We start from the raw sequence: 15846 nt of genomic DNA, 5'->3' as shown, positions 1-15846 counted from the left end.
CTGCTAGTGGAATCCTCCTTGAAAAAGGCTCACCCGTCCCGGGTCTCAGCAGCGGTCCCCCCAGGCCGAGAAGGCCGAACCCTGGACAAGTTCGGCAGGAGACTATACCAAAACGCAATGATGGCCTCTAGGGTGCAAAGCTACACTTTCACCTTCACATCATACCTCAAACACCTCATTGGACTATTGAGAGCCTTTGAGACTGACCTACCTGCCTCCCGGCAGGGAACGTTCGGCCTGCTTTTAGAGTCCCTCTCCAACCTGCGCCTTCATCTATTCCACGCGGCCTACGATGGCTTCGAACTCTCCTCCAGAGAAGCAGCCTTTGCTATCGCCATGCGCCGACTAGCTTGGCTGCGCCTGGTCGACATGGACCCCAACTTACAGGACCGGTTGGCTAACCTCCCCTGCTTGGGAAAGGAATTGTTCGATGACACTATCGAGGCGGCGACAAAACGCCTCTCCGAACATGAACGCTCGTTTGCCTCCCTTGTCCGGCAAAAGCCCAAACCGCCAGCGTCCAGGCCATACAGGGCCCCTCCGCGCCGCTACCCACAAAAGTCCACCCCTGCTTTCTCGCGGCCCCCACCCAGACGTCCGCAAGCCCACCACAGGGCCATGCCCAAGTCTCAACCGCCCGCGACCACCAAACCATCCTCGTCCTTTTGACGGGACACGCGGAAGGGGGCGGGCCCCCTCCGCCATAGTCCCAGGCCGCCTTCCCATCGGGGGTCGACTCAAAGCCTTTTACCCTCGCTGGGAACAACTCACGTCGGACGCATGGGTCCTTGGCGTGATCTCATCAGGGTACTCTCTCAACTTTCGGGCCATTCCCCCGGACAATCCCCCAAGGAATTGCCCTCCCAACCGGACTCAGCTACCCCTACTCCTCTCCGAAGCTCGAGACCTGCTTCGCCTGAGAGCAGTGGAGAAGGTCCCCCCCGACCAACGGGGGAAGGGCTTCTACTCCCGTTACTTCCTGGTACCGAAAAAAACGGGAGACCTACGCCCAATACTAGACTTGAGACGCCTCAACAAATTCCTGGTACGGGAAAAGTTTCGGATGCTCTCACTACCAACACTCTACCCCCTGATCGACGAGGGCGACTGGCTCTGCTCCCTCGATCTCAAGGAGGCGTACACACATGTCCCAGTGCACCCCGCTCACCGCAAGTTTTTGCGTTTCCAAGTAGGGGACTGGCACCTACAATACTGAGTCCTCCCCTTCGGACTAGCATCATCACCTCGGGTCTTCACCAAGTGCCTCGTGGTGGTAGCAGCAACCTTACGTTCCCAGGGCCTCCAGGTATTCCCCTACCTGGACGACTGGCTAATCAAAGCCCCGTCCAAGGAAGGGGTTATCTCAGCGACTCAACAGACTATTACCTACCTACAAAGTCTGGGGTTCGAAATAAACTTCCCAAAATCTCAACTACGCCCCTCGCAGTCCCTACAGTTCATCGGGGCCACGCTGGACACGGTTCGCCTCCGTTCCTTCCTCCCCCTCCGCGCCTAGAGGCGTTAGTAAGTCTGAGCCGAAGGATCTCTCTGCTGAACTCAGTATCAGCTCGACAGATGATGACCCTCCTGGGCCACATGGCCTCCACCGTCCATGTCACACCCTTCGCCCGCCTCCATCTGAGAATCCCTCAATGGACCCTGGCGTCTCAATGGCGTCAAGACCGGGACCCGATCGACCGCTCCGTGACAGTGACTCCTTCATTGCAACGATCGCTCCGCTGGTGGGCCGACTCTTCAAATCTTTCCAAAGGTTTGCTCTTCCTCACCCCACCCCACAGCAAGGTACTCACCACGGACTCGTCGGAGTACGCTTGGGGAGCCCATCTGGACTGCCTACGCACCCAAGGAATGTGGTCAGCACAAGACCGTCGCTGCCACATCAACGTGCTAGAACTTCGGGCCATCTACCTCGCAGCTGTAGCCTTCCAACATCTGCTCCGCGACCGAGTAGTTCTCATCCGAACCGACAACCAGGTAGCGATGTACTACGTAAACAAACAAGGGGGCACAGGGTCTTGGCCCCTTTGTCGGGAAGCCCTGCGCCTCTGGAAATGGGCAATCTCCAACAACACCTTCCTTCGGGCGGTGTACATACAAGGAGAACAAAACTGCCTGGCGGACAGACTCAGCCGCCTCCTCCAGCCACACGAGTGGTCACTACACTCTCAGATCCTACGAGGAGTGTTCGAACGGTGGGGGACGCCTCAAATAGACCTGTTCGCGTCCCCTCACAATCACAAGCTGCCTCTCTTCTGCTCCCGGATATACTCCCCGGACCGGCTCGAGGCCGACGCCTTCCTCCTCAACTGGGAGGGAAGGTTCTTGTACGCGTTCCCGCCGTTTCCTCTGATACTGCGGACGCTTGTCCACCTGAAAACAGTACAAGCCACCCTGATCCTGATTGCCCCTCGCTGGCCACGCCAGCCGTGGTTTTCCCTGCTACTTCAACTCAGTGTCAGAGATCCACTGCCTCTGCCTCTGTTTCCCTCTCTACTGTCACAGGGTCAGGGTTCACTGTTACATCCCAATCTTCAGTCTCTTCATCTGAATCCTTGGTTTCTCTCCCCCTGACTGCTCTCCCCGTGTCTCAATCAGTCAAGGAGATATTGGAGGCCTCTAGAAAAACCTCGACGAGAACCTGCTACTCACAAAAGTGGACCAGATTCTCAACCTGGTGCTCCTCCCACAGCCAGGACCCGGTGTCGGTCCCCGTCCCCCTGGTCCTTGACTATCTACTTCAACTATCTCATTCCGGCCTAAAGACCAACTCCATTCGAGTACACCTCAGTGCAATTGCGGCCTTTCATCAGCCCCTGGAAGGGAAAGCCCTCTCGCTCCATCCCTTAGTCACTCGCTTCATGAAGGGTCTGCTAAACGTCCACCCCCCTCTCAAACCTCCCCCGGTGGTTTGGGACCTTAACGTGGTTCTGGCTCAATTAATGAAACCTCCATTTGAGCCACTAGACAAATGCCATCCAAAATTCCTCACTTGGAAGGTAATTTTCTTACTCGCGCTCACGTCCGCACGGCGGGTTAGTGAGCTGCAAGCGCTGGTAGTGGACCCACCCTTCACGGTATTCCATCACGACAAGGTGGTACTCCGCACCCATCCAAAGTTCCTACCTAAAGTAGTGTCTGATTTCCATCTAAATCAGTCCATCGTCTTACCCGTGTTTTTTCCCAAGCCCCACTCTCACCCCGGAGAAGTGGCGCTCCACACTCTTGACTGCAAAAGAGCGTTGGCCTTTTACCTCCAACGCACTCAGCCACACCGGAAAGTCCCACAGCTGTTTCTGTCCTTCGACCCAAACCGGTTAGGCCACCCAGTTTCCAAACGCACCTTGTCCAACTGGTTGGCCGATTGCATCTCCTTTTGCTACGCTCAGGCTGGTCTCGCGCTGCATGGTCGAGTAACGGGACACAAAGTCCGAGCGATGGCAGCCTCCGTAGCCTTCCTCAGGTCCACACCTATTGAGGAAATCTGCAAGGCTGCCACGTGGTCTTCGGTTCATACCTTCACCTCCCACTACTGTCTGGACTCCCTGTCCAGAAGCGATGGCCGATTCGGCCAATCGGTGTTGCGAAATCTATTTGCTTAAATTGCCAACTTCCCTCCATCCCTCTTCAGTAAGCTTGGAGGTCACCCACATGTGAGAATATCATGCCTGCTTGTCCTGGGATAAAGCACAGTTACTTACCGTAACAGGTGTTATCCAGGGACAGCAGGCATATATTCTCACAACCCGCCCACCTCCCCGAGGTTGGCTTCTTGGCTAGTTAAGTGAACTGGAGACCACGAGATGATGCACCCCCTAGTGGAGCAGGAAGGCACGCATGCGTGGAGCAGCAGAGCAAACTTAAATCTTCAATCAAGTTTGCTTGAAAATGCTTCCGCATCGGGGCTCCGTAGATGACGTCACCAACATGTGAGAATATATGCCTGCTGTCCCTGGATAACACCTGTTACGGTAAGTAACTGTGCTTTATTCCTCCACCATCACTTTTATATATATATTTTTTCACCTCTTTTCACTTTCTTTCCTTTTCAATACACTTCCCCCTCCCCATTCGCGGTTTCTCCATTTGCGGCTTCATATAATCGTGATTTTTTTCTGGGGAGGGGGAAAATAAAAAAAGCAGTCTTAATTTTAAAATAACCCATATTTTTTTCCTCCCTGCCGCCTTCCCGGTCTTACCTGGTGGTCTAGAGGGCTTTCAGGGCAGGAGCGATCTTCCTACGCTCCTGCCCCGTGCAGATCGCCATGAGGAAATGGCTGCTGTGAGTTCCCGTAGTCTCTTGATAATCGCGGTTTTTCGCCATTTGTGGTCCGACTCTGCTCGTATCCCCCGCAAATAACAAGGGAGAAGTGTACCCTTCAATCCCCTTCTCCTTCAGAAAATCATCCAATCCCTTCTTGAACCCCAATACCGTACTCTGTCCTAACACACCCTCTGGAAGCGCGTTACAGGTGTCCACCACCCTTTGGGTGAAGAAGAACTTCCTAGAATTAGTTCTGAATATGTCCCCTCTTAATTTTTCCGAATGCCCTCTCGTTCTTGTAGTTTTTGAAAGTTTGGCAACACTTTTTGGTTCGGTTCGCCATAGATTCCAATAGGGAATGGTTGTTAAAATTGTTCTTTAAATATAGAGATGTTTCCTTTATGACATATAAACATATAAAGTGAGAATGTACACTGATATATCTCGACCTCAGAAAAGAAGAAAACAGTTTCTTCTTTTGAGACCTCAGGTATTGCAGTTAGGAGCCACCTTCATCCTGTAAATGTGTAATGGTCAATAAGAAGAACAGATATGTTTTCTATGAGCCACAGCAGCTATCTAAATTTATATCTACCCCCTAAGAACATAAGAATTTGCCTCCGCTGGGTCAGACCAGAGGTCCATCACGCCCAGCGGTCCGCTCCCGCGGCGGCCCCTCAGGCTTATCACCTGTGCAGTGGTCCCTGACTATTCCTATAACCTAGCTCAACTCCTATCTGTACCCCCTCAATCCCCTTATCCTCTAGGAACCTATCCAAACCTTCTTTGAAGCCCTGTAACATGCTCTGGCCTATCATGGCCTCCGGAAGCGCGTTCCATGTGTCCACCACCCTCTGGGTAAAAAAGAACTTCCTAGCGTTTATTTTAAACCTGCCCCCTTTTAATTTCTCCGAGTGCCCCCTTGTACTTGTGAAGAATCTGTCCCTGTCTACCTTTTCTATGCCCTTCAGGATTTTGAAGGTTTCTATCATGTCTCCTCTAAGTCTCCGTTTTTCCAAGGAGAATAGCCCCAGCTTTTTCAATCTATCAGCATATGAGAAGTTTTCCATACCCTTTATCAGTTTAGTCGCTCTTCTCTGGACTCTCTCAAGTACTGCCATGTCCTTCTAGCAGTTTTCAGCGCAGAGAGCCGCGCTGAATGGCCCACGCTGCTCCCGACGCTCATAGGAACTCTGTGAGCGTCGGGAGCAGCACGGGCCATTGAGCGCGGCGTCCCACGCTAGAAACTGGTAGTGCAGTTTAATAGAAGAGACCCTTAGTGTTCCTGAGATTTGAATTCAAGTAAAATCATTTAGAGATGTTTGTTCAGGGGCTGTCAAGCTGCTTCTTTATTTTCCTTTTATCTATTTGGTTTGATAATTTCAGTCTAATTCAACAGGTTGGTCTTCAGTTATTGTGGACTAATTTATACTTAGGGTTGGATGTTATTTCCTTAAAATTGTGATGTAAGGATATTTAATTCTTACTAATAGAATTATTTCTGTTGCCTTTATATTTTTTGCTTTTTTTTCTGTATTATTGCCAAATGTTTAAAATTGCTTAAATAAAGACTTAAAAAAAGTGGAAGATCTGTAAAATGTTGTTAACAATACCACAGTAGAATCTCAGCTAACCGGCTTTCAGTTAACCAACTGACAAAAAAAAAATTGTCTCCTGCACTCCTAAGGCAATGTCCAAAGTGGTGCTCCTGTCCCAACAACCTCCCCTCCCTCCAGCCCCAGAGGCATCATCGGCAGCCACAGATCTCCTTCCAGCTCCCGAAGCATCGCGGCAGCCACCACTCTCCCTCCCTCCATTCCTGAAGCAGCAGAGCCAGTCTTAACAACCCCCTCCCTCTGTTCCTAAAAGAGTAGAACTGGTCCTGACAACTTCTTCCCCCTCTATTTCCAAAGCAGCAGAGCTGGTCCTGACGCTCCCCTCACCTCCCTCCCCCAATGCAGCAGCAGCCGGTGAGCATGGAAAGCGCCGGTAAACAGGCAGCTTCTGGCCAGCTCCAGCAGGACCTTTCCTCTGCCATTCTACTTGCAATGCAGCAGAGGAAAGGCCCTACTGGGGCTGGCCAGAAACTGCCTGTTTACTAGCACTTTCCCTGCTCACCGGCTGCTGCTTAATCATTGGGTGAGTGAGTGAGGGAGGAGGGTGGGAGGGGGTTGTCAGGATCGGCTCTGCTGCTTTGGTTAAGGGAGTGAATGGGGGGAGAGAAAGTGACCAAGAAGGAAATAAGGTGCTGAATCTACAAGTAGGGGTAAGGGGATGATAGAGTGAGGTGGGAAGCGAGACAAAACTATTTTTACATTAACTCCCAAATAACCAGAAATGCAGTTATCTGACATCCACCAATCCCCATGGGTGCTAGATAACTGAGATTCTACTGTATTGGATTATTGGTTCAAGCATGAATTGATAATGAATATGACTTGTTGGATAGACAGGATGGACCAGGCAGGTATTTATCTGCCATCATTAACTACATTACTGTACTATAATGTCAGTTTAATTTAATCTGTAAATGTCCAAATAATTGAAGATATGGAGTGACTGGGACCCTTGTTCCAAATAATGGGGATTCAGTTCACACCGCTCTCCATTTACGCTGTTTTGTTGACCTAAATGTGCTTTAGAAAGTCTTGGAGTTAGAAGAAAATTGCCTGCTGCTCTTCAAATATGCTTTTCCAGTCTCGATAACAACTTGCACTTCTTTCTAGAATTATCCTCTCTATATTCGAAGCATCCCGACAGAGAACGAACTGAAATTCCATTACACTGTTCACACCTCGCTTGATGTTGTGGATGAAAAAATCTCTGCCATGGGGAAGGCGCTGGTGGATCAAAGGGAGCTCTACTTAGGACTCCTTTATCCCACTGAAGACTATAAAGTGTATCCTTGCCCGAGTATGTGCTTCCCTTTTTGCCTGTCATTGCTTCTGCCTTTTTTCATAGTCTCTGGATTCATCTGCTGCTGTTGCTGAGGAAGGAAAAATTATGTTCTTAACCTGCTAATTTTCTTTCCTTTAGACACAGCAGATGAATCCAGAGCTCCACCCGTGCTTACTTTCTGCTGTTGATTCGCTTGCAGGATGTTCATGTTTTGTGTTATGGTTGGTAGTTTGTTTCAGTTTGATGTGGTTTATGGGAAATAAGTTTTTCATTTGTGCAGTTTTGTTGTTCATGATGCTTGGGCAAAGAGCAATACTATAATTGGCCAGGAGAGATTCCATCCAAGAGGAGCACCTGCAAATCAGTTCTCTATCTCCATCTGCTGGTAGATGGACCCACAGTTTGTGTTTGTCCTTTATTGGAATAAACAAGACTATTCTTACATCAGTGATCCTTTGTGGAGTGTTCATTGTCTGTTCCCACTGTTTTTTGTGTGGTCTCACTGATGTGTACCAGTGTGCAGTGATATGAAAAGGTGGTTACTCACTTGACTGCATTTAAATATTGGACACGTAAAATGTTTTCCTAAGTACACTTTTCACAATATTTAGATTGGCTTTGATCATATATATTTCATGCAATTTAAACTTAACCATTTAGAGTTTTTCTATTATGCTACTTAATCCTGCTGACATTGAAATCACAAATCGGTTAATTGGGTTTATCAGCCAGAGAAATAGATATTTGAAAGGTCTTCTCCACCAGTAAAAAGGTAAATAAATGAATGAACTGGCCTGTAGGAGGTGAGAAATGGCCTAGTGGTAGAGCTGCCGCCTCCTTGAGACCCTGGGAAGTCACGTAGGGGAAGATTCTCAAAATTTTTAGTGTGGTCGCTAAACTGGTTCCAGTCAATTTAGCGTTCATGTACTTTAGCAGTGGATTATCAAAATGGCTTATTGTGGTCTTTTCCAAGCTTCCTAGTGGTCTCTGACTCTGCCATGCAAATGTATTACAGTCATTAATATTTAAACGAGCATTCTGGGTGATTCTCTATTATCGCCGGGTGATTCCCTAGCCTCGCTGTCCTACATCTGTGAGCAAAAGCTTTCCCCCTATTCCGTTTTGGCTTGCAGAATGCTCTGGATCTGGCAGTGGTCTGGTGATTCTTCTAAAGTGACCTTGAGCCAGTTGCCTTTTAAGGGACAGCTGCTGTTTGGCCAGGGTCTGGATGACCTTATGCCCCGTGTACAGGATCGCAGGCCCAAGTCGTTGCCCTATTCCAGGAACCCACCCTATTCCTTGCTGATTCGACGATCGTCTATCTTTATAAGTACTGGTAAGCTGGATTTCTGCTTTCTGACCAGCCTTTATAAGAGTGCCATCAGAATGGGTTTTAGCACTTAGTTGGGGGAGGAGGGAGGTTCCTGTTCTTGCACCCCGTTCTGATAGTGCAGGCTGTCTCTCCCTATAGCACAGATTTGTCTTTCAGATTTCTCATGTTTCATAACATGTTCTCTCATTTTTAATTATTTGTGTTTGCATTTGTTGATTTGAGCAGAATTGATATACTTGTCAGGGAATTTTCCCCATTCTCCTCTCATTTTTGTCCTCTACAAATGTTCCTGGCTGCTTTTAGACTGACTGAAGAATTAAGGCACTGGCACAGTGAATGAGGTATGAGGGGGAGGGGTTTAAGTCTCTAAATTTGAGGCTTCCTACAAAGTCCTGGTGGGTAGATGGAAATAACCCACTGGTCCCGGAATAAAGTGTGGATTTACAAGAAAGAAGATTAGTAAAGGTAAGAACCTAATCTTTCATTTGCTTTCTTTATCAATGCTTTATCAGTGCTTTGCATCTGTCTTGCCAGTGCTTAAGTCTCTTCTTATAGTCCTCATTTAGATTCTTTTTTCCATTCTTTACAGCACAGGTGTCAAACTCAAGGCCCATGGGCTGAATCCAGCTTGCCTGGCTGTTTATGTGGCCCGCAGTGCAATTGATGCGGCATTTTCATTGCTACCCCCGGTGTTATCTTCTGTCCGGCTCCCTCTTCCTCACTGCCCAATGCACAAAGTCGGATGAGGTGCCGCATGCAGCTTTGTGCACACTGCGGTAGTAAGGAAGAGGGAGCCGGCCAGAAGATAACACCGGGGGCGGCAATGAAAACGCACAACGCACCGCGGGCAGCATAAAATGGCCAGGCGGTAAGACACCTACCAGAGGGAGGCACCTAATTGAGGTACAGCTTGGAGGGAGGGAGACAACAAAGGTAGGGGGGAATGATTTTATTTTCAATATAGTGATTGAATTGTGTCAATTTTGAGAATTTACATTTTGCACTGTTCAGGAAGAAATGCATTTGTTTCTTTTTCTCTGGGGTTGAATCTTGGGGCTGGTTTGTATAAGTTCTTTTAGTTTGTGGTCCCGTATTTGCTTAGGGGTTATCTGTGTTCTGGTAGGAATGAATGTTGAGAAGCATACAGTGTGCTTTGCATAGTTTAATTTTGTGGTTGTGTTATTAATAAGATTATATTGTGTGTATATAGAAAAATAAATGGAAAAAATAGTGTTACAATTAGTACTATTATTGGGGCGGGGGTGGGGTCTGTCCCGTGACTTAGCCTGTGTTTTGGATTTTGGTCCCTTAATATGATTGAGTTTGGCACCCCTGCTTTAAAGGATGTGTTTTTTTGGCTCTAATAGCCACTTTCACTTCACCTTTTAGCCATGCTGGTTCTTATCTATACAGCAGACCCAGTCAGGGGTTATTTCAAAGAAAGCTCTCTGAGTAACTGATTTCACCTGCCTGGAGAAGTCCAAACTAGGCTGCTTTGTAGGAATATGCATGAAAAATTTGTTTGAAGTGCTCCTACTTCATGCACATTTCCCTCGTGCCTGTTGATTTTAGATATCCTGAAAATCCAAGTGGTAAGAGTGAGGAAGCCTGATACTGGTATTTCAATAAAGATCAGCAGTAAAAGAGCATTGCAGTCTTTATTCAAAGCACGTTCCTTTACAGCCTGCTCAGATACGGCTACGTAACAAACTCAAAGGTGAAATTTGTCATGGTGGTAGACTCTTCAAATACAGCACTTCGAGACAATGAAATCCGGAGTGTAAGTACCAGCTGCTGGATCTGGACCTCTCTCATCGGAAGCGTCTTTGGAGATTTATAACCTTTGTTTTGCCATTTCAGATGTTCCGGAAACTGCATAATTCCTACACAGATGTGATGTGTAATCCCTTCTATAATCCGGGGGATCCCATTCAGTCCAGGTGAGTGGGGGCCTACTCTACCACATCTGGATTTGAGCTTGAAGGAAAGAAATAAATCTTCCAGACTGCAGAAGCAAGGAATTTTTCCCATGGAAAAACTCTTTATTGAATAAGCTGTTTTGAGCCCTGGGGGTAGAAGATGACATGAGTAGATTTAAACTTTTCCTTGCTTGTGGCTGTCGGCCAGGGCCACACTCAAAGCTTTTTTTCAGGATATTTATATTGATTATTCATCAACTCTATTTGCATATGCATGGTGTGGGAAAAAAAACCAACCATTGCTTGGTTATCTTGAAAAACAGACTTATTTACAGCCCTTGAAGCCTGGTATAAAACTATCTGTTGTAGCGAAAACCACTTCCAGTTTCATGTCTTAGTTCCTGTGTCAACAGAGTACAGCAGGGATGGCGACCTCAGGTCTACGGGAGCTACGATCTGCTCCAGTTTTCTGGGTTTTCACAATGAGTGTTGATTCAGTAGCAGATATTTGCACAGTCTAACTATTCTGTGAATGACCTGTGTGTGGCACTCAAGAGCCAGGATAACTATTGCTGGGCAAAAGCTGCGGTAAGAAGCCGTCTCCACCAAACTTAGACAACATTTATTGTTTATTTTCTTGTACCTAAGAAGCTATTAAACACAGCAAATGTTATTCCCTCAAAAGAAAGCTGCCTCGGTCTATAAATGCTTCGCTTCTTCCATTCTGTTGTATCAAGGTCATTTTGAATTGACCTCATCAGCTGCCCCAAAAGCCTTCTGTGTAGGAAGATTGAAAAAAAAAAAAAAAATTAGCATTTCCTTCAGAATTTTGTCACATTGTATGATATTTTATGACCAAGGTGAACAAAGGTTTTATCAACTAATTCATTTATAGTATACTAGCTTTATAGCCCGATACATTAATGGGTGCTAGAATATATTTGTGTGTCTGTCTTTATTTCTTTCTCTCTCTGTCTCCTTAGCCGCTTTTTCCTATCCATTCTCCCTTCTTTTTACCTCCCCTGTGTCCACCACCACCCCTTCACTGCTCCCCTTATCCAGCAGCAGCCCTTCTCCCTTTGTTTTACCTCCCCCCTGTCCATCAGCACCTCTTCCTGCTCCCCCTGTCCAGCAGTAGACCTCCCTTCCTTTTTTCCCCCCTGTCCATCAGCACCTCTTCCTGCTCCCCCTGTCCAACAATAGGCCTCCCTTCCTTTTTTCCCCCCCTGTCCATCATCACCTCTTCCTGCTCCCTCTGTCCAGCAGTAGGCCTCCCTTCCTTTTTTCCCCCCTGTCCATCAGCACCTCTTCCTGCTCCCCCTGTCCAACAATAGGCCTCCCTTCCTTTTTTCCCCCCTGTCCATCATCACCTCTTCCTGCTCCCTCTGTCCAGCAGTAGGCTTCCCTTCCTTTTTTCCCCCCTGTCCATCATCACCTCTTCCTGCTCCCTCTGTCCAGCAGTAGGCCTCCCTTCCTTTTTTCCCCCCTGTCCATCAGCACCTCTTCCTGCTCCCCCTGTCCAACAATAGGCCTCCCTTCCTTTTTTCCCCCCCTGTCCATCATCACCTCTTCCTGCTCCCTCTGTCCAGCAGTAGGCCTCCCTTCCTTTTTTTCCCCCTGTCCATCAGCACCTCTTCCTGCTCCCCCTGTCCAACAATAGGCCTCCCTTCCTTTTTTCCCCCCCCTGTCCATCATCACCTCTTCCTGCTCCCTCTGTCCAGCAGTAGGCCTCCCTTCCTTTTTTCCCCCCTGTCCATCAGTATCTCTTCCTGCTCCCCCTGTCCAACAATAGGCCTCCCTTCCTTTTTCCCCCCTGTCCATCAGCACCTCTTCTTGCTCCCCCTGTCCAGCAGTAGGCCTCCCTTCATTTTTCCCTCCTGTCCATCAGCACCTCTTCCTGCTCCCTCTGCCCAGCAGTAGGCCTCCCTTCATTTCCCCCCCCTGTCCATCAGCACCTCTTCCTGCTCCCCCTGTCCACGGGAGTTAGTACAGGGCCGGTCTCTGCCGTTCTCCCCAGAGTTTTTTTATTTACTCGGATAGAGTCCTTGCGGCTCCCCCTTCCTTTCTTGCAGACCCGACTACCTACCCGGCGATTCAAGCAGCGTGTGCAGCATTCTTCACACGCTGTTTTGGGTCCTTCTACTTCCCTGATTTACTCTGGCACGTCCCTGATGACATCATCAGAGACGCGGCAGAGAAAATCAGGGCAGTAGAAGGGCCCGAAGCAGGGTGTGAAGAATGCTGCACACGCTGCTTGAATTGCCGGGTAGGTAGTCGGGTCCGCGGGAAGGGAAGGGGGGTGAGCGGCAAAGGACTCGGACTCCTCTGGTATGTCGCGGAGGGCGGCCCGGCTCCATTTTTCGTTTCGTCCCGGAGAGGGGGGGGGGAGGAGGCGCTCTTTGTGGAGGCGATCGTCGGTTGGCTGGGAGCGGGCTTGTGGAGGTGATCGTCGGCTGGTGACGTAGTACGTGCATGCGCACTCGTGCCGCCACACCCCGACAGAAAAGGGATCAGGGAACACGCGACGTGAGTGCACATGCGCGGCTAGCAAATTATTATTATTGATAAAACTTTTGGGGAAACTGTTAGAAATGAGTGAAACCTTGATGTATTAACCATGAGCTCTTGAATTCAAGAATCCACTTCATCAGATGCATGACATGTAGTTTATGCGGTGGGTTAATAAACAGGGAAATGGATGACAGAGAAGGTATGGAAAAGTACAGGGAGTAGAAAGTGAGTGACTGAAACCAAAGACAGTCCATTCCTACTTGCTGTTCCTCTTCAGATGAAGGTGCCAAGTGTTTAGAAAAGCTCCAGTTCAGCAGTTTCCATCTTTGTATGTTTCTGCATTTCTTGAATGTTTCCTGATGCCACCTGTCATTGTCATTTACAGCCCTGGTACATTATAAAATCTTTATCTCTGTCCAGATGAATGGGTATTTGCCTCCCTGGCGATAGAGAGCAGAACTTTGCAGTGACATCATCAGGGGCTGTGTAAATAGGAGATTTGCCAGAATTACATTAGGGATTTCTATTCCGCCATTACCTTGCAGTTCAAGGCGGATTACAAAAGAATTATCCAAGATGTATTACAACAAGTACTTACAAAAAAAAAAAAAATTGGTCATTTTCAAAGAGAGTAAGAAATGGGTAAGGTTATTTGTTTGAGGTAGTTGGCTTTAGTGAGAGGTGGAGTTTGAGACTTGCGGTATTATTTCTTTTTTCAGAGTTTTCTTGAAGAGTATGGTCTTTATTTCTTTTCTAAAAGCCTTGTAGTCGAGGGATGCCGTCAGTAGATTGGCGATTTGGTTGTCTAGTTTGGCTGCTTGAGTGGCCAGGAGGCCATCATATAGTTTTTTTCCGTTTGACCTCCTTAATTGGGGGGTATGAGAATGGGGTGTGAGTTTTCCTATGTCTGGTTGCGGTGTTGTGGATGAGTTTGGACTGTCTCCGTATAAAGTCTTAAATAGTAGGCAGTAGAATTTCAATTGTATTCTTGCTGGGATCAGAAGCCAGTGTGATTGGAGATATGCTCCTGTCTGCAGTGTAAGGTGGCATGTACTGTTCTCCCTAAGTCTACCCAAACATAAGAGTTGCCATACTGGGACAGACCGAAGGTCCAGCAAGCCCAGTATCATGTTTCCAACAGTCGCCAACTCGGGTCAGGACAAAAACAGATTTTGTGTTTGGCAGGTGGAGCAGTCCTTGTTCATATTCCAGGGAAGCAGCCTGAGAGTTTGAAATTTCCCTTCCCAAACTCCTGTAGTGAATTTGTTCTCTTTTTCTTCTGTCTGGATTCTGTGGTCCTCCCAGTCTGAGTCTGGGTTGAAAGGAGGCGGGCAAAGCAAGTGCCTGAACCTTTGGTCATTGGCTGAGGAACAAGGGGCACAGTTAGGACATTAGTGCGTGCGGTTATTTTGGAGTCTTTCTTCCCTCCTTTTTCTCCTATAAAAATAAAATTATTATCATTCCTTCCTGCCTGAGACAGCCTGGTTGGAATAAAGTGTAAACAAACAATGTTTGTTTATTAAAAGCTTATTATACCATAGTTATAAAACAATGGTTTTTCTTTACCTTCCTTATCAGCTCCTTGCATTTCGCTTGCCATTCCTTATGCTGTTTCCTATTATTTTCAAGGGGGTGAATACTTTTGCAAGGCACTGTACATAGCAGGGTATCCTTATCCTTACTGAGGCCTTGAATGGCTGTGCTCTCTACTGTTAGGAAGGCAAATACCCATTCATCTGGACTAGTCTAGCAGGATTCAAAGAAAGGAAGTTAACAGGTAAGGTTCTCCCTGAAATGTTTTTAGAGCTTTGCTATCCTATTGTAGAATAGAAAACATCTGTATATACTGAATGGACAGTGCTATGGAAGGACACACAAGATCTCAATCTCCGAGCAGATTTTGGTTCTCTACATGACCCCAAGTATGTTGCCTTTGAAGATGAATGATTATTGCATTGTATAACCGATTATAGATAGATCAGGTAATCACAATCCAAAAGCTCCCCTGTCTGTAGTTTTTATGTTTGGAGGGAAGGGGAGAAGTCTTAGGTTGAGCCTAAAAGGTCCTGAGATGAGGCGATGGATAAGCCACACTTGTTTTCTCTGCTGTCTTTTTCACCCTTGTTTCTCTTGCAGGGCCTTTGATAATATGGTGATGTCAATGATGGTGCAAGTATGCTGAGCAGACAACTCCAACTACTTTCTTTGCTTCGTTTGGAATATTCCTGTATTGTAAATGTTTGTATAATCATGGAACAGATCTATTTGAATGTGTATATAGTGTTCTGTATGGATATCTTCACTGTAAAATAAACTTAATTTCTCCAACAGGACCTTGTTGGCTCTTGTATAATTGTTTTCAACAGCCTTTCACAGTACCAGCTTGAGTGAGGAAAGCAGTTTCCCCCATCACGCATGCCCGTCGGAGCCGCAATCTTTTTTTTTAAACTTACTGGACCTCTGGGCTGGCATAGTTTTTTTTCTTTTTTTAACAAGCCCGTGGTTTTAACCCGCTTAAGCCTGTGGGTTAAAATCATGGGCTTGCACTGCGAGGAAGGGTGGGAGAGTCGGGGCTGCAGGAGGTGTTTAGGGCAGCAGGAGATCGGGGCTGACAGGGTAGAAGCAAGGTGGCAGAAGGCAGGGCAGCCGGAAAGGGCTTGAGCGACTGATCCTCAGCAGTCACTTAGGAGTGATGCCAGCCCAGTCGGTGATGCAGGGTTTTGGTTTGTGAATCGTGTCCCTGCCTACTTTGCATGCCGTTGCCCTCATTTGCATGCGCGGATCGGAGGATGGTCGGCAGAGAGGTAAATGAATCGGGCCAGAGGGAAATTTGGTCGCTAAGGAGTCGCAAACCAATCAGAACACAATCAGTTTGCTTTGTGAATTTAGCCTCAAGTTAGGCA

General features: G+C 47.6%; 1 protein-coding gene across 2 annotated transcripts in view; it reads left to right on the top strand.

The window, feature by feature from the left end:
- TRAPPC2L (trafficking protein particle complex 2 like) overlaps window positions 1-15276 on the top strand; it is a 35792-nt gene extending 20516 nt beyond the window's left edge. Inside the window, exons 2-5 of one of the 2 annotated variants that reach the window (XM_033941350.1) lie at window positions 7009-7181; window positions 10206-10293; window positions 10374-10453; window positions 15080-15276. In XM_033941350.1, coding sequence (XP_033797241.1) covers window positions 7009-7181; window positions 10206-10293; window positions 10374-10453; window positions 15080-15125 — 387 coding nt within the window. In that variant the 3' untranslated portion in view covers window positions 15126-15276. Of the gene's footprint in view, window positions 1-7008; window positions 7182-10205; window positions 10294-10373; window positions 10454-14768; window positions 15049-15079 lie in introns of those variants that run through there. The other variant, XM_033941351.1, reaches the window with a different exon arrangement.
- Window positions 15277-15846: the final 570 nt, after the last annotated feature.

Source organism: Geotrypetes seraphini, chromosome 4 (assembly GCF_902459505.1).
Source record: "Geotrypetes seraphini chromosome 4, aGeoSer1.1, whole genome shotgun sequence".
Taxonomy (NCBI): domain Eukaryota; kingdom Metazoa; phylum Chordata; class Amphibia; order Gymnophiona; family Dermophiidae; genus Geotrypetes; species Geotrypetes seraphini.
Note: the sequence above shows the minus strand (reverse complement) of the source record. Positions and strands in the feature narration are given on the sequence as shown.